At 39.4% G+C, this 19,524-nt stretch overlaps 1 protein-coding gene across 1 annotated transcript in view; it reads left to right on the plus strand.

Annotated features, from left to right (window-relative positions):
- The first annotated feature begins 1,394 nt into the window (after positions 1 to 1,394).
- The window catches only part of LOC126090345 (S-phase kinase-associated protein 2), a 128,165-nt gene continuing 110,035 nt past the window's right edge, over positions 1,395 to 19,524 (plus strand). Inside the window, exons 1-3 of the mRNA XM_049906980.1 lie at positions 1,395 to 1,527; positions 1,730 to 1,901; positions 8,070 to 8,259. Coding sequence (XP_049762937.1) covers positions 1,436 to 1,527; positions 1,730 to 1,901; positions 8,070 to 8,259 — 454 coding nt within the window. The 5' untranslated portion in view covers positions 1,395 to 1,435. The remainder of the gene's footprint in view (positions 1,528 to 1,729; positions 1,902 to 8,069; positions 8,260 to 19,524) is intronic.

Below are 19,524 nucleotides of genomic sequence, written 5' to 3' on the forward strand. Positions count from 1 at the left end.
AAGGAAAAGCATTGCCTGAAATTCCAAAAGTCTGCTATAGAGATGTCACAAATTGAGTACATAACTAAGTTATGCTTCTACTCAGCGCAACACTACACTGGAAAGGCGGCAATCACTTTTCTGTTGCAAGTAGTTGTCACTGACGTTAAGTGTCACCAGCAATCAGTGTGTGGGGCTGACTTCAAGATAAAACCAGTGGGCCGCATATAGAAGCAAAGTAAAAATGTGTGTTCAGGCTCAGACCACTAGACCAGAAGGAGTTAAAACGATCCAATAGCACTTGTGCAACCTGTTCCGGTACTGTTCGCTATCTTATTGCAAGTTTCGTACCTGCCTACTGTGCTTTCCTGTTTTTATTTTTCACTTTCTGAAATGTTGTGGTCTGCAGCTCGTATGGCACTACAATATTCATCCTGCGAATTGACAAATTAATGTTGTTGTTGTTGTCTTCAGTCCTGAGACTGGTTTGATGCAGCTCTCCATGCTACTCTATCCAGTGCAAGCTTCTTCATCTCCCAGTACCTACTGCAACCTACATCCTTCTGAATCTGCTTAGTGTATTCATCTCTTGGTCTCCCCTTACGATTTTTACCCTCCACGCTGCCTTCCAATACTAAATTGGTGATCCCTTGATGCCTCAGAACATGTCCTACCAACCGATCCCTTCTTCTGGTCAAGTTGGGCCACAAACTTCTCTTCTCCCCAATCCTATTCAATACTTCCTCATTAGTTATGTGATCTACCCATCTAATCTTCAGCATTCTTCTGTAGCACCACATTTCAAAAGCTTCTATTCTCTTCTTGTCCAAACTATTTACCGTCCATGTTTCACTTCCATACATGGCTACACTCCATACAAATACTTTCAGGAATGACTTCCTGACACTTAAATCTATACTCGATGTTAACAAATTTCTCTTCTTCAGAAACGCTTTCCTTGCCATTGCCAGTCTACATTTTATATCCTCTCTACTTCGACCATCATCAGTTATTTTGCTCCCCAAATAGCAAAACTCCTTTACTACTTTAAGTGTCTCATTTCCTAATCTAATACCCTCAGCATCACCCGACTTAATTCGACTACATTCCATTATCCTCGTTTTGCTTTTGTTGATGTTCATCTTATATCCTCCCTTCAAGACACCATCCATTCCGTTCAACTGCTCTTCCAAGTACTTAGCTGTCTCTGACAGAATTACAATGTCATCGGCGAACCTCAAAGTTTTTATTTCTTCTCCATGGATTTTAATACCTACTCCAAATTTTTCTTTTGTTTCCTTTACTGCTTGCTCAAATTGCTCAAATTAATAATAAGTTGATTTTTATGCATTGGACAGTGCTGTAGAATATCTTCTTACTTGGCTCACTTTGGATGCGATTATCGAAACATTTCGAATCGACTGTAGAGTGTACGTGGTGGGAGATTCCGCCAAAAATGAAACAGAACCGTAGGACAAGAGCTTCATGTAATGGGAATTTACATGAAAACCTTGTAGATATTACTAATGAGGCGCATATAGTGGAAAGGTGTGAGGACATTATTTCCTGATCTATCTTTGGAATGCATTAAGATAATTGCTTTCATTCATGTTATGTGAATAATCTTAAATTTCAATTAGAAGTCTTGGCCTTACTGATACCTGTTACACTGCGTTGTTATTGACTATGCTCCTACGTATGACTGAATTGAAAATTATTTTAACATAACAGGTAATTTCATTTTTTGTAGGGCTCGTGTCAAAAGGCGGAAAACCTGTACAGGTAATGTTTCGCAAAACAGCTCGAGCAGTGTGAATGAAACATGGTCAGCTATTAATTCGATGGGACACGACATTCTGGAAGAAATGGGAGTCGGTGAACTTACAGAAGACCCAAGTAGTGACTCCACCCAAGCCCCTAAGGTGTGTACGAACTTCACAATCAGTAAACTTGAATATTATAGACTTGCACTTAGAACGTTGTATGACATGTGGATTGATCATACTTTCAGGAAAATACAGTTCTTACTGTTAGACTAAAGGTTAGCTGTGTGACAGTGATGTAACGTTATAAGCGAGTAGTGGATTGCGTGGTTTATTTTGAAACTTAGTCATTTTTCAGCTGCAGTTCAAAGTTTTCATTTGGTAAATTCCCTGTTATAAATTGAGGGCGTTATGGACGTGTACCAATTAACTCTCAGCTTTTTACTTATGACAACGAATGTCGTTCGCATAGAAACATGTACTGAAGTACTTGTGAGAAAAGTGTCGGCGTTCTTAAATCCTGTAGCCTCCTGCTTGTTGCCATAGATTTTTATGCATTTTAAAGTAAAATAGTGTATTTTACAGATTCTCCATCACTCTTAAAGTGCATGCATATAGGTCGTAAATTGGTGGGGGCTACTACTTATCATTCGAAATGTACAGTCGAGCCCACTGACCAACAGGTGGGATCTTGTAATTCAGTACTTCAGTTACCCTAAAATTATGTAGATAAGTGATGTGTTGAGGACATCTCTTGTAATGTGTGTGTCGCAGGATAGAAATGTCAATGTGTTTTTCATCACTACTTTTGTGATGTTCAGTGTGACCCACTAAACAGAAATAATAGCTTTACTGTATGGGTTAAGTGGGGCTTGTTGATTGCTCTGTCAGTCTATAAATTGAAGGTGGTTTGATGTCTGCCACTTTCTGCTCATCATACCATTCCCACCCTTAAAACACTGAGCACATATCACTTATTAAACAATGAGAAATGCCAGATATGTAATGTATATCCTACTAGTATGTTGGCTGCCCATTGCAGGTCTTATCTTGCAGCACAGTGCCATCCTGATTACAACATTAAAGAGCTTGACTAGACTCAGATACATATTCATGCTACATGTGCTGATGAATAGTTCAGTAATCTACGTATCCTGTTAGACTGGGAGGCGAGTATTTGGATCGGCAGGTTTCTTGATTGTATCCTGGTTATAAATTTACTTTTGAACCATTAAAATCAAAAGGTGTATGTGCCGGAGCCGGTAAACTTCCATCATAGACAGCTTATTGCTGAGCTTTGCTAACCAGTTACATTAATGTTGCAGTGTGTCTGCTTGTGACAGCAATGGTTCAGCAATAGCCGCAGCTATGTCATAATTTCAAGCAAGTGATTCAGAAATATTGAATCTGCCTGTTTTAATATAATCACCACAATGAAATGTGCATGAAGTACAACCTCCAACACAACAGTAATTCCAATTACGTAACATAGAAGTAAAGTAAATGTTTTCCGTGTCCTGTTCTATCATTGTTTGCCTGCATGTATGTAACCTCACAGTACTTCAGACCAAAGCTGACAACCGGTACCACTAGTGTCATGTGAGTCTGATTTAATAAGCAGTGTAGTGAATAAGGCATTATGCAATAGTGTGTGTGGTGGTAGTGTCCCGTCACCTTTTCCTGAAATCGTGGTTTGGCGAAACTGATAATGTAGCCTTAGGTCTAGTTTTCATTGTAAGGTGAGATTGCTAGAGATTTGGCAAAGCCAACAAATGTGAATGTGAGATAAAGGGACATTCTGTAGTGACTCATTACATTTTGAAATCAGTGTTTTATTGTGTTGACTTATCAATGTCAATTACGAGTGTAAACCACAGACTGCCGGCTGCTCCAGTTGCAACATCACGTGAAAAATTAACTCAGCATCCACCGATAAAGATAGGTCCATTAAGAATAACAGATTGTGCAGTGCCATTTCATCCAAGTTTATTTTCGAGGCTGATTATGTGTTTGTAAACTGGCATTTGGTGGTGGTGGTGGTGGTGGTGGTGGTGGTGGTGGTGGTGGTGGTGGTGGTGGTGGTGACGATACGTCGACAGGGCATAGTTCTTCAATGCTGTTGCAGATCAAGCTCACAGCAGAATGGTTCCGCTAGCAGGCCGGTTTATTTTTTAAATAATCATTATAAACTGTTATTCAGGCAAAGATGTTGAAGTGTTATTTAAGCAGGGAAGAGCATTTAAATTAAATAATAAGAATGTAATTTGTTGTGACTCATGTTACAAATTTGGGACATCCTATTCCTAACGTGCATTTTAGGTCAAGTGTCCTCCATTCAAACGACAAGTACTAATTTCTAAAGGTATTTATACTGTGTGAAATATTGTAATAGATTGAAAAAGGTGCATGACTCAATGTTACGTGACTCAATGTTACTTGCTACTTATTGTTGGAAAAACTTTCTCTGCAAGCAGAGAAATGAAACTGACATGTGCCAAAAAGGTAAACTTAACATTCACTTTTCAAACACTATGAAAAATTATAAGAACTTGACATCTTGGATAATGAACTGTAAATTCAATTAAGTCAGAACTGAGAATATCCTCTTGCATTGACATCAAGTGGATTTATTTTCTTTATAATTTCATCACATTTTACAGGCTATTTCCAATAGTGACCAGCACACTCCATTGCACTGATTAAGTATGAATTTCCAAAAGACTGCACATACTTCTCCAGCATTGAATTTACTGTCATATCCTACTTTGTACAAGTCTCCAATTTTCTCACTTTCCATAGTTTCTTCAGTATGATGATCTGTAGCAGCAAAAGTCTTTGTAGACCGCAGATATGTTTGTAGTACTCCTTCCCTGTAGTGAAAGCGGTGAATGCTTTTTATGTTTGGTACTGATGGTGCTGAAGAAAATATTTGAGCCAGATTAAGTTTCACATTGATTCTTGAATTTCAACAATACACATGAAAAGCCTGCACAGTTGTGGTACCTGCAGCTACCTGAGTGAAAGTTGATGCATTACCTACTGTGAATTTTCACTTTTTTACTGCATTCCCCACTATCCGTTATGCAACTGCACCAATTCCATCTAAGGCTTTTTTACCATGGGATGTAGTAAATAAGTTCCAATAGATTTCCACATTATGAAATGATTGAAATTGAGGTACAGTGGCAATAATATATTTGTTTTTAAATTGGCAGGTCCCTCTGACCAGATTGAAACTACCTTTATAGTTTCAGGTATAGTTGACAGTACCTTGCTAATGTAAGAAATTGCAGCACTCTAGCACTAAGTGACTTACAGGGTGACAAACTTGCTTTACTAGGTTGCTGATCTTGCATCTTATGTTGCCTAAGTTTTCTCTCTCTCTCTCTCTCTCTCTCTCTCTCTCTATGTGTCTGTCTCTCTCTTTTAGCTCGTCTTCCTTCTAACAACAGTCCTTGCTTATGTTGACTTAACTGTACAAACTTTTGTTTCTGCTTCTACTGGCCTTTTCGAGCTTCTTTCAGATACTTCTTCTTAAATTCCATATTTTCCTTCACTCTGTAACCTTTCCCTCCTCCTGTCTTTCTACTGATGCTGCTAAGGCATCCTCTTCTTTTGATCTTAAAATAATGCAACTGTGACTCAGATTACATAACTCACATTACACATTTAATTTTCTGTTTTTACAGTATTGGTTGAAATTGGGAAATTTGTAGTAGTGGTAGTAGTTACTCATTCACATTAAGAAGTAAATTACTGAACAAGATAACTTTCTCTGATATCTCTCTTGGTCTAAAAACTTAATTACATGAAAGTTCATGCTGTTGTATTGTATTGAAGCTATAATTTACCTACTTAAGTTTTATACTCTTTATCCAATAGGTTAGGGCATGTAACAGTAATATAAATGATATGCTAATTCTTACCTGCCAATTAATTGAAATGAAAGTCCAAAATCTCCAATAACTCACTCTTTCACATGAAAAACGTATGACATTATAAGAAGGGCTACAAATTATGGAGGGAAGGCAATAATGAGTGACAAACCACTGTTACCATACAGTAAAACGTCCAGCCTCTTCAAGAAATATATAAAAAAGTACCAAATTTTAAACTTTTAAATATTGTGTGTCCTCCTTTATGTGGAATATCCCTAAAAGTTCTGGCAATACTGATCTGTAAGCCAGCTTGCTCTTTGTTTGTTAAAAATTTAATGCAGTTTTCATTCTGAAAACTGAAGCTGCAATGTAATTTCAGAATCTGTATTACATAATAGGAAAATCTGAATGTTTTGATACAAATTATGTACATACATTACAAATCACCAAAGAAAATGTGTGGGGGAATGGGCACTATGTAAATTCTATTGACCTCATGATCAATGTTTCGTAGCCACATTATACCCAATTTCTAGCCCAGTCGAGCCCAGCTCCAGAACCCACAACATGATTAAAGGATCCATTTTGAGGTTCAAGTAAACAAAGGTTTCAGAAATGAGTATGCAACATTTTCATATCTTTGATGATGGGCAACAAAATAAAAATGTTCAAACTCTGATATAGCCGGTGTCATTAAATTTCTAGTCACTTGGTTTGTTTGCTGAATGTTTTAGTTGCTGCCAGTGTAAGGAACTGAAGTTACTTAAAGTTCCTTCTCATTCCAGGGACCTCTGTGTGGTGTCACAGAATTAATGTTTGAGGAGCAAATAGGAGAGGTTCCTGGTTTGAGCAATCTCAGTTGGCTTGTGTGATATTGTTTTGTTTACTTAGTTGGTGCTATCAGTATCCTCTTTGGCTGCATGCACAAGACTGGTATGACTGGTGTGTTGGGCTGGTATTTATTTTACCATGAAGTGTGTAGTTAATTTTTAACATATATGGGGGCTTCCGGAGGGCTGTGGGTAGAAATAAATGAATCTGTGTGGTAAAGTGTGGAGGAGGGAGTGGGGAAGAGCGTCTTTTCGTCTTTTTTGTAATTTATGTTCACTCAGTTTGATATGACTGAGCATATTTATTGGTTTATATTAGTGGCTGTTGTGTAGTGTGATCTGGTGGCATTAGTTTGTGGGGGTGGTGGTATTGTGGTTTTTGGTTGAGTTATATAGGTCAAGTGAATTTTGCAGTATGGCGTTTTTAGGTTGTATAGGTGTTAATGATATCAGAGGCTATATAGCTGATGCAAACTATTTGATTCCAGTTGTTTGTCATTTGCATTGTGGGTTGGTTTAGGTTTCAAGGATTTAGTATTATTTTTGGTTCGTTCTTGTTTTGGAATTGGGTCATTTTTATTGTAGTATGTTTAGTTTGTCCCCTCCTATTATAGCCTAATTTCTGTTGTCCCATTAGTTTCATGTTTTTGCTCAAGTGTGTTTTTTGTTTGTTCACGAATGTAATGAGTGGTGATGGGTTGCCATATTGAATATGCTGAAAGTATGCTTGGCCACCATCTTGACATCACAGGTCAAAGCAGGCAGATGGAATAGGTACTTTTGGTAATCCCCAAAGTCCTGCTTTCATCTTATACAGCCCAATACTGCAGCAACAGGTGGGAGTTGTTGACAGTGGGCAGTAGGGCCAGGAAACAGTGTGTTAAACATACAATTTTGGCTTTAGTTCGTTCATTTGTAATCTTCTATCCTAATTTTTATATGCTGGATATGTTCTACAAGGAAGTTCTAAACTGTAGATTCTCGCTGGTAGTGATACCAGCAAGGCTAAACTCCATTATTTTGCAACAAGGCAACTTTTGTAGCCTTATGGTAACATTTCTATGATTGTTGTAATTCAGTTAAGATTATTTTAACCATTAAGGTATTGGTATCTCTGTGGAGGATAAGTCAGTTTATGGTCGACACATTTTACTGAAGCCTTCCGGCATTAAAAACTTGAAAATATCTGGCCACAGTGGTAAAATAAGGGGTTTTCAGTGGGGACACAAATATAAGTGTAGCATATGCGATGAATATTTTAAAATATTGTCACACATTTCTTGGCTTTTCAAACTTAACAAAACAGTGGCCTTCCACCCTGTGTAGACCTCGAGTTATGCTAAAGACAAGCATCACCCAATATTTGTTTTAAAAAATGTATCTTGTTGTTGAACACTTGTTCTTTCCAACTTGGTGTTCTAACCTAACTTACACCCTGGACTACAGCACAGATAATTGTCACCACAACAAAGCGAACATTATCACTTGCCGAAGCAGATTGGCAGTATCTCAGTATTCTCTACACCTTTTTCCAAAACTTATTTTCTTATTGTGATCTTTAATTGGCATGTGCATGTATCTTATTATCTAACATAGCTGAATCATTGTTCTGTTGGTAGTCTAATAAGAGAAGTACTGATAATGCAGTGAGTGGTGGACAAAGCACAGTACAAGAAAACAGTTCTGAAGTTCCTGCACATAGCAAAAAAGTGTGCACCATGGACGAAGTTAAAGCTGACGATGATGGTGCCATTTCCAGTGACTTCTTTCTCTATCGAAGAGCTCGGTCTTCTGCCATTCAAGGTGAAGGTAAGGTCCTCAAAAGTATTAGTAAAATTAAAATAGCTGATTCACAAATTGTCACAGTTAATGTATAGTTTATCTAAATAGAAAAAATGTTACATTTTGTTTTGCATCATTGGTAGTTAAGTTTCTTCTATGTATTTGCATTATTATATAAAGCTTTAGGTATTAGTTTGTGGGAGGAGGCACAGGGCAGATTTGTCATGGGCAAAAATATTTGAACGCAAATACATATTGTTATGCTCTTTCACATGTAGTAAATAGAGCAAAATGTGATGTGACTGACAGATAAGATACTTGACGAGGGGAAGTTTATTACTTAGTCAGCCAAAGCAACTATAGTCATATGTATTAAAACTGTAGTGATTAACTGCAGAACTGACAGTGTCGGGTTTGAAGAGCTCCTAGAAAGCAGTGGAGCTCACATATGGAGGTGGTTTGATAAGTCTGGTAAAAATGCAAGAAAAATGTTTGTCATGAACTCACTTTCTTGACAGTCTCCTTTGAGTGATATACACTTGTTCCAGTGATTCTGATGCCCACTGGAAAAACAGGTTCTGTCAAGCTGTGCAAAATACTAGTGCCTGCAATTATTGTTCCCTCATTTGTTGAAAATTTCTTCCTAACAAGGGAGAGTTTAAAGTTACGGAACAGGAAGGAGTCACTTGGAGCTAAGTCTGGTGAATAGGGTAGATAAGCAACCAATTCAAAGCCTAACTCAAGCACTTTCACCATTAACTCTGTGTGGGTTGGTGAATTACCCTGGTGAAATAGGATGGTGCATTACCCTGGTGAAATAGCACCTTTCTCCACACCAACCTTTCTTTTTTTGGCCAGAAAAAGTTTCAGATGACCCAACGATGATGCATGAAGGGGTCCAGTTATGATTCTGCTTTTTTCTAAGTAATTTGTGAGGATTATTCCATGGGAATCTCTAAAAAACTAGCCATCACATTGGCAGCTGACAAAATTCTTTGCCTTCTTCGGTGAACTTCCACTAGCCTTTGACCATTTTGTCTCTGGCGTGTAATAGTGGATCCAGATTTCATAAACAATCACAAATTGGCAGAAAAAAATTCGTGCATTGCATTGAACATTGCCTGATGTGTTGAGATGCTATGCCAGATGTGCTTCTAGTCAACTGAGAAATCGTGGCAGCCACCTCTCCCACAGCTTCTTCACAGCCAATTCTCCATGCAGAATTTTATGCGCTTGCTCATTTGAGGTGCCTATAGTCTCGGCAATAATTATTTGGCAGTCTTGCATTACCGTATCGTGGATTTTAATGGTTCCCTTTGTGTGACCTCAGTTGGACAACTGGAATGCACTTTGTCTTAGGTGTTCGTCCAACCATGTTTAGATTCATTTATCTAAAGTAAATAGTCTTAAATTATGGTGTACTCCCTGTGAACTTGATACAGTTCTGTTTTGATTTGTGCAGCAGACCAATACTTAAAATAAAAATATTTAATAACAACACGAAAGTAGGTTTTCTTCATTTTCTATCACAGTCAACACACCAAACAATTCAGATGGCTATCAACAATAAACTGTGTGTATTACAGTGTTGAAATTCTTTGTACGATCCTTGGAATAATCAAGCTTGCTTACCATGAAGGTGCTACAATAACACTCCATTATTTCGTGGAAATTTTTCAGATTTATCAAACTACTCTTGTACTAGATACAGGAAACTGGTTAGAACCTGAAATAGATAACAATGGTATGTTGGGGGGAAGCTTACACATATATTGAATAGATAGACTATTATGTGATCAAAAGTATCCAGACATCCTCAAAATATACATTTTCCATATTGGATGCATTGTGCTGCCAGGTACTCCGTATCATTGACCTCGGTACTCATCAGACATTGTGAGAGAGCAGAATAGGGTGCTCCGTGGAACTCACGGGCTTCGAACATGGCCAGGTGATTGGGTGTCATGTCTGTACGTGAGATTTCCTCTCTCCTAAACATCCCTAGATCAAATGTTTCCAATGTGGTGGTGAAGTGCAAATGCAAAGGACACGTACAGCACAAAAGCGTACAGGCCGATCTCATCTGTTGACTGACACTGTCAACAGTTGAAGAGGTTTGTAATGTGTTATAGGCAGACATCTATCCAGACCGTCACACAGGAATTCCAAACTGCATCAGGATCCACTGCAAATACTATGACAGTTATGCGGGAGGTGAGAAAACTTGGATTTCATGGTCGAGCGGCTGCTCATAAGCCACACATCGTGCTGGTAAATGCCAAACAATTTCTCGCTTTGTGTAAGGAGTGTAAACATTGGATGACTGAACAGTGGAAAAACATTGTGTGGATTGACGAATCATGGTACACAATGTGGCGATCTGATGGCAGGGTGTGGGTATGGCGAATGCCCGATGAACGTCATCTGACAGCTTGTGTAGTGCCAGCAGTAAAATTAGGCAGTGGTGGTGTTATGGTATATTCGTGTTTCTCATGGAGGGGGCTTGCACCCTTCGTTTTGCGTGGCACTATCACAACACAGGCCTACATTGATGTTTTAAGCACCTTCTTGCTTCCCACTGTTCAAGGGCAATTCGGGGATGGCGATTCGATCTTTCAACTTGATCGAGCACCTGGTCATAATACACAGCCTGTGGCAGAGTGGTTACACAACAATAACATCCCTGTCATGGACTGGCCTGCACAGGGTCCTGACCTGAATCCCATAGACCATCTTTGGGATGTTTTGGAATGCTGGCTTCATGCCAGGCCTCACCAACCATCATAAATACCTCTTCTCAGTGCAGCACTTTATGAAGAATGGGCTGCCATTCCACAAGAAACCTTCCAGCACCTGATTGAATGTATGACTGCGAGAGTGGGAGCTGTCATCAAGGCTATGGCTGGGGCCAACACCGTATTGAATTCCAGCATTACCAATGGAAGGAGCTACAAACTTGTAAGTCATTTTCAGCCAGGTGTCCAGATACTTTTGATCACATAGTGTAGGCTAATGGTAAGTGGAGGTGGTGTTTGTCACAGTAGATAGTCAACACCACTGAGATGGAAACTGCATGTGAGACTGTTTGGGCAAAACTCAGTATCAAGGATCCTTCTGTCAACCACAAGGCTCACCCCCGATATTTCTCAAAATATAAGAGAAGGCGTAAGTTCATCAGTGCAAAAGTTTCCCAATCATACTGTCACAGGAGAAGACTTCAATCGTCCAATAATCAATGAGGGGCAATTGGTTTTGTAAATGCTGGGCATTACGAAACATTACTACGGTAAATGCCTTCTCTGAAAACTACCTAGGGCAGATGTTTCAAACTCCATCTCACGATGGAAACATAATGAATCTAATAACAAATTGACCTGACCTCTTAGAAGATTTCAGCATTGAAACTGGTATCCATGTCTGAAACAGCTGTAGCAACAAAGATTAACCAAAGTACAAAGGGCAACTGAAACAAGTTGAATTTGTGTGTTCAACAAACTAGATAAAGATGCAGTAGTGTCGTATCTTAGTAAGGAACTTGAGATGTATCTGTGAAGAGGACCTGTGGCTCAGGTATAAAAGAATAGTTGACCTTGAAATTGAGGTGTGCCTTGGAGAACAGTTCATGATTGGAGGGCCACTCAGTGGTATACAGTCACCCCAAAGAAACTTCTAAAGATCGTACAACTGCATAATAGTTGTAAAACAGTGTAGGACTATAGGGAGAAGCTGTTTGAAATGTATTTGGCTGTCAAGAGGTCAATGTATGAAGCCTTCAACGAATGTCTGAGTAAAAAGTTACTGGAAGGCCTCTCATAAAACCCAAAGAAATTCTGGTCATATTTAACGTTTGTCAGTGGTATCGAGGTTGCCGTCTAAAAACTCACAAATGAGACAGGCTACAATTAAGGGTAGTGAAGCAAAATGCTGAATGCCATTTCAAATGTTCTGTTACAAAGTAAAATCCAGGGATACTGCCCCATTTCAATTCTTGCACCACTGCAAGGATGAGCAATACAGATGTTATCAGGGGTTTTAAGAAGCTGCTGACATCGCTAAAATTAAACAAAGCCCCAGGGTCTGCCAGAATCCCTATCAGATTCTATATTGCATGTGAGTTAGCGCCCCTGCCCCCCTTTAAGCAAGAGGTAAATACCACTTTAGTCTGTGACACTGTAGTTATGAGCTCTGGTCTGTAGACAAGCCACTGGAATTGCCCAAGTATGTATTACTTTCTACAGTCACTTTACTTCTAATGCTTCCTTAACAACAGTTACTCCACTTCTGGTGTTTGTGCTGTTACTTCCTCTGACAGTGTTTTGATTTCTGCTCCAGTGAAGCTTTTGTTACTTGTTGCCACAAAATGTTTAATCTGTGCCCAAATTACTTTGGTGGCACTGAAGTGGCAGTGGAATGGTGGAAGCCTAAGAACCTTGTGGCCATTTCTTTAGCTACCTCGCCCACAACCTATAGTTGAAACTGTCGCTTCTTTTTTTCACAATTTTCGTGGGCTCCGCCTTAATAAATCTTCCTGAATTTTCTTGTTGTGGGCTTCAGCCATTCAAAAATGTCTCCTTTTATTGTTGCCATCATTGGAGCTTTCTTCATTAATTGAATAATGTGGGACATTATCCATTACAGTGCAGACAGCCTATTTGTTTTCCAATAGTTGCCTGTTAAGCCACTTCAGAAAACAATTGTGGGTCACCACCCTGTGGCTTGCTTTCCTCAATTTGAAACCAGGACACAGATAGGAATGAAAGCAGATGTGGTTCATGCATATTAGACAACTCTTGTTCCCTTTCCCACGGGAACAACAGAACTTCCACATATGTCATCTTCTGTCCAGTCTTTTCTGATGGAATGGCTGGCATTTATCCAGGTTTTGTTGAGCCATGCAGTGTCTTCAAATGGCACATTAACAATATTTTTTAAAAATGGACAACACCACATTAAGATATTGCCTCTTTGTTATAATTTTCTGTCCATCAAGTTATTCACACCAAAAACTGAGATTGTGGCAACTGTTAACAATTATGTCTTGCTGCCACTGAATAACTCTGTCTCAGAAAGAGTAACATGCAGCTTTTTTTTGTAGTTGGATGTTCTTTTCTCTCGTAATATCCATATATGTGCTGACAAACATGTTGTTGAAGAGAATTCCGGTTTGTTATTCGTGGTTCTGTCCTCTTCTCCGGGTTTCCACTGTTTCGATGAACCATGCTCTTCTGCTTCTGCATACTATTTCTCCTTACAAATTTTGGCAACAGTATTCTTGTGTATCTTCAAACTGTCTACAGTTATACTATCTTCATTAGAGACAATAGAGTTGCACCATTCTCTCTCACTTCCTTGAAATATTCCCACACCAAGCACACAAACTCATGTCTGACCACACAAAACATGAGCAGATTGCTGAACTTTAAATTTAGCAGCCAATTTTTTTCACATTTCCACTATAAGCTTCAAACATTCTGTAGTGCAAAATAAACTTGCCACACAGAGAAACAAAGTGCACAATGAAATGGACAACTGTTTAAGAGTGTCGTATGCAGCTGGCTACAGTAGCCATTATCAGCAGTGACAGATTTGACAACAGTAAATGGAACAGGTATGACCAAGTGTCTTCTGTGATTGGCTGATGCAATGGTAGCAGCCCTGTAAACAGCTAGATGTCACTTTATTCTGACCTGGGTATAAGTTCAGTAAGGATTAGTTTTAACACACAATTTGTTTCTAAATGTACTACATTCTGGTAAGAAACAGGTCCCTATATATCGTATTTACTCGAATCTAAGCCGCACTTTTTTCTGGTTTTTGTAATCCAAAAAACCGCCTGCAGCTTCGAATAGAGTACAAAGCAAGTGGAAGTTCTGAAAAACGTTGGTAGGTGGTGCCGCTGCAACTAACTTCTGCCACTGAATATATGTAGCGTTACACAGGCATGCTTTGTAGGCACAAAGATAAATACTGGTGCCAAAACCTCTGCGTCAGTAAATAAATTTAAAAAAAATCCAACAAAGTAAATACAAATTCCATATTGTTCATCTTCGAATGTAGCAGAATTTTAATGTACTACGAAAATCCGACAGGCAAGACTGACTGGGATGTTTGTCAATATGGCCAACTCTACGTTCTGAATTTTTTCCTAGCTGTGAGAAGAGATGGTTGCTAATAGGAACCTGACGAAATGTGAATCACATGCAGTATTCTCTTCAACATAAGAAAGAATATGGATATAAACATTTTGCCACGTATTCTTTCATGTTTGCTGCTATCTCATTTAAATCCTGTCTGCCTAATAAACTACGAAACTAGAGTGAGACAACAGCAAATGCAGAATAATATACATATCGTGTCATGTTTATATTTGTATTATTCTTATGCCTAATAGTGACACAGTCAGAAATGAAGCACGGCAACTGACTAGATTTTTAAATCTAAGATGACTCTAATTTCTGTGCAGAATTTGATGTACTAAAGAAGTGGCCGTAAAGATTTTCAAACTGAGAATAATTTTCGCCTAACTCGTTCAGAACATGTTCTATCATACGCAGTCTATTATTTGGTTCTTGTTAATCATTATCAAAGAAAGCAGCAGTGTAAGTAACAACAAATAGCAGTCTCTTGCCATTGTTTCGCTAATGAGACGATTCCTCTCTTTTTTTAAATTGTAAGCGGCGGTAGCGCGCACAAAAGCAAGCCATGCCGTGAGCGGCGACAGGCCGTAAACACGCTCTATCAGATGCGACAAACAATGCATGACACAGTACAGTAATGCATTTTTAGCTTAATGGCGTAAACACCTATAACAAAGAAAATGGCACTTATCAGATCAAAGCACAATAAGCAATTGATTCAAACCAAACGAAGCACGTGAGAAAGGAATGGTACCCGTATAAATATGGATGGAGTGCCTGGCGATATAGCAATGGCTATCTGGTAAAGCTAAACTGCTAAGCTTAAGACTCGAACCAAACTACTGTAGCTGCATCATCATTCATTCGAACTAAATTGTCTTGTATTACAATGGACCAACTTTGTTTCGATTTGGAGGTGCAGCCTAAAACTCTTCTCTCCCCTTGAATTTAGAGTCTCAAATTTCACGTGTGGCTTAGATTCGGGAAATTTTTTTTCCTTTATTTCGAGTATCATTTTTCAGGTGCGGCTTAGATTCGAGTAAATACGGTACTGCCACAAAATAGTCTAATACATAAATTACTTTTGTTTTATTTCATTTTTGTTCTTATGTTTGAATTTAATTAAACATATAACATGCAATAGCTCAAAAATATGGCCTTATAGTTAGCAATTACTTCCACCGACCTCTTCAGATATTCACTCAGTTCATAGTAAGATTTTGAAATGGTGTATGGATTGGTAACTTTAAGTGTTCAAAATTTGAAACTGTGCACTTCACGAAACAAAAAAAAAAGTATCCTATTACCAAAGTAGCAAACGACCTTGCTACAGTGATAACACCAGTTCGGTCAGATCACCGAAATTAAGCACTGTTGTGCTGGATAGTACTTGGATGTGTGACTGTCTGGGTGTGCAGAGTGCTGTAGCAACTGTGGTGCACTCAGCTCTTGTGAAGCCATCTGATGACCTACATCTTTGAGAAGTAGCAGCTCCAGTTACGAAAACTGCCAACAGCCATGAGAGTGGTTTGCTGACCACGTGCCTCCTATAAATCTGCATGCAGTGATGGCTATGGGCTGAGGATGACACAGTGGTTGATCAGTACCACGGGCCTTCTGAGGCCTATTCATATGGAGTTTTGATGACTGCAGCAACAGTAAGTTACAACTGGAATCAGTCAGCTGATACAAATGCCAGTGTATAATATTTTGTAGGGGTACACATAGGCCCAGTCGCACGAAAAAGCAGGTGGCAGACTTCAGTTTGATAGATTACAAGGGAAATGCAATTAGTCTACAAAGGAGATTAACAAATCACACATGCAATCTATTCTAGAATATCATTGTGTGACCTGTATCAAATAGGACTAACAGGGTATATTCAATGTATACAGAGAATAACAATAAGAATGTTCAGATTTGACCCATGGGAGTGTGTCCAGAGATGTTGAGGAAACTGAACTGGCAAACTCTTTGAAGATAGTTGCAAACTATTCTGAGAAAGACTACTTACAAAGTTTCAAGAATTGCCTTTAAATGACGACCATAGGAATAAACTATGTTGCTCTCGTAGGGATCATGAGGACAAGATTAGATTAACAGAGTGAGGTGGTGCAGTAGTTAGCACTGAACTCACTTTGGACTGCAGTGGTTCAAATCTCAATCCAGATTTAGATTTTCCATGGTGTCCCTAAATTGTGCCATAAAAATGATTGTTCCTTTGAAAGGATAAAATTTCCTTCCCCTTTCTTGAAATATTCAGAGCTTATGCTCAGTCTCAAATGACATCGATGTTGATGGGATGTTACACCCTAATCAGCAGCAAGTTGTTTAGGAATGTCCCTTCAATGGGGCCCATAAAAGGTTAGTACAAAAGGAACCATTGTGATATCCATAGCATATCTCTGCTTGATCTGTAGGTGTGGCTCTCAAATGTGAAGTTGTTAAAGAGTAAGTATGAGTTGGCTGAGTAATAAGATATTGTAGACACACTTCTGGGTGGGTATTGACTGAGTCAGTATTTTAGGGTTGAAAGGCCATGTGTATGTGGGATATTAGCTTGGGTTGCATCAGCAGTGACAGTGATGGACCACAGATGTGTAGGGAGTAGGAATGGGCTTGACATTCCAGTAAGTGTTTGGTGTCTTAGGTAGGATGGATGTTGCTAAGCTACCAGGACTGAGAGCAAAATTGCACAAAATCTTTATTCATAATGAGTACAGGAAAAATTTTCATTATTCATAAATAATAACTTTTGCTTGAACTGTTTCTTGTTTTAACTAACATCTAGCATCATGTATATGTATAGTGTTGACTAGTGAGTGAGTGTATGAACTGAAAGTTGCCTCTTCAATATGTCAACAAAGTCATGAGAATGATCACTGCAGTGGGCCATTATTGTGGTCAGTATGTTTTATGACAAGTTGTCATGCCACACATCTAAACACTACTGATAAATTTAACATCCTCTGTGGAGTTCTGTGGTGTAAAACAGCAGATATTCAGATTTTTGTGTGAAAATGTTTATTGCACTGATTCTTTGATTTATAAAACAAGTGTATTTTTGTTACCTTCAGATTAGTTGTCAGAGCAATTCTTTTTTTTCCTCTTTTTAATGTTTAATCACAGTTCGGCTTGGTAAGATCAGCCATTGAATATCTGACCCTGGGAGTATGCGTGACTATGCTGTATTGTGGCTGGGGGTGGAGGGGTGACTACAATCCAGGGTGGCAGACGGTAGAGGTTTGAGGTGGCATAGGAAGCTGCTGAAGGCCCAGAGACACTCATCTGTTGGGCATGTGGAGAGCCAAATGACCAGTGAGATGGCAACCAGCCAGCTGACTGCACATGTGCACCATACTTTGCTGATGTCTGTGCTCAGTGTGTTACAGGTGGTTCTGTTGCATTAGTGGCACACAGACAGTTGGGAATCTTGCTGTGGTAGCCAGTTCTGCAATGAATGTCTGCTTCCCAGTGACTGCAATGACAGACGACTGCCATGTATGGGATATATTGTTGACCCCTGGAAGGGAGTGCAGTTTGATGATGGGCTGAGGCTGGAATGGCCTGCTGCACTGTGGTTTTAAGTCTGGAAGATGGACTTAGTGCAGCAAGTTGGTACAACAGTGGAGACCGGAATTTACGACTTCTGCTGGTGACTCTGTGTGGTCTCTTTATCTGACAGTCCTCACATCCTGTAGAAATGCTGGGCTGTGAATGAAATTGCTAACAAGATAATAGCTATTTATGCAAGTTAGCAACATATGAGCTTTGCCAATGTGCTGCTTCCAATCATGTTCTCAGCAGCGCACATGAAACCCAGTGGGAAAGAAATCCCTTGCCTGTACTGTGAGAAATGCACATTACTGCTGCACTGGCTGGTTGTGCCAAGTGAACCTGGCCCACCTTGCAAAATTTAAACAGCTCTGTCCCTATAAGTGAAAAGACAATACCATGTGCTTGCTAGCCACCAGTGACTGCTGCAATACTCCACCACATATTCCCACAAATTTGCAGACTGCTTCAAACTGCATATATAAATCATAGATGTTTGAGACCTGAAAATGTCTCTGTAACTATGTAGTTTCATTTGACCTGTCAGTTGATTGCCAGTGTATCGTCCTTGCCATTTACAACTGTATCTGGAGCAACGGTAGGTTTCCATCTGAGGCAAGAGTGTGATCTCCCTGGCATCAAAACTACGTAAACACTCACTTGATATGGACAGCAATTGCCAAATTAGTGTGGTATCTAGAGTCTCAGGATCTTTTGGTTGTGTTCCAGGGTGGTTTTCACCAAGGCTGTTCTACTGCTGACAGTTTGGTCTGCCGATAGTCCATTATCTGGTCAGCTTTCGCCTGGTATCAACACCATATCACTGTCTTTGACTTGCAAAAGGCTTATGACACCATCATCAACGTAATACTATTTATGTTTAAGAAATGTTTAACATGGTGTATATGCAATGCTGGGCCATGGTGAGGCATAAAATTTCTTGTTGACTGTGATATTAAAATGGAACGCTTCTCTTTAACCTTGTAAGCATAGACCCTAGCTTAACTGAATTGGACATTGTTTGAGGAGTGACTGTTTATTGAAGGAAGGAATAGAAGGAATGGTGGAGGGAAAAATGGGAAGAGGAAAAAGAAGATATCAAATGCTGGACAATATCAAAGGAGGCAAATATTCAGAAATGTAGACTGGCTATGGACACACAAAAGTGGAAGAGACTTAACCCATGACAAGACCTGCCGTAAGGCAGAATACCGTACTACTACTATTACTACTACTACTACACCAAATGGCGTAGGGGTCCTGGGTTTGATTCCTGGTGGGGTCAGGGGTTTTCACCTGCCTCAAGATGACTGGGTGTTTGTGTTGTCTTCATCATTCATTGAAGTGGTGAGATTGGACTGAGCAAAAGTTGGGAATTTGTACGGCCACTGATAATGGCGCCACTGTGCGCCCCACAAACCAAACATCAACCAAATGGTGTGATTAGTCTCATTACCATATGTGAGTGGGGTTCCAGCAACTATTCCAATTTTTGTCCTGAACTTCTTGCCACACCATACTTTCTGGGTTCAAGTTGGTGCTTCCCACAATACCCTCCCCTCACCTAAATATATAAGAGAATGTGGTCCTGCAGGCCTTT

The sequence above is a fragment of the Schistocerca cancellata genome, chromosome 1 (assembly GCF_023864275.1).
Source record: "Schistocerca cancellata isolate TAMUIC-IGC-003103 chromosome 1, iqSchCanc2.1, whole genome shotgun sequence".
In the NCBI taxonomy this organism is placed as follows: domain Eukaryota; kingdom Metazoa; phylum Arthropoda; class Insecta; order Orthoptera; family Acrididae; genus Schistocerca; species Schistocerca cancellata.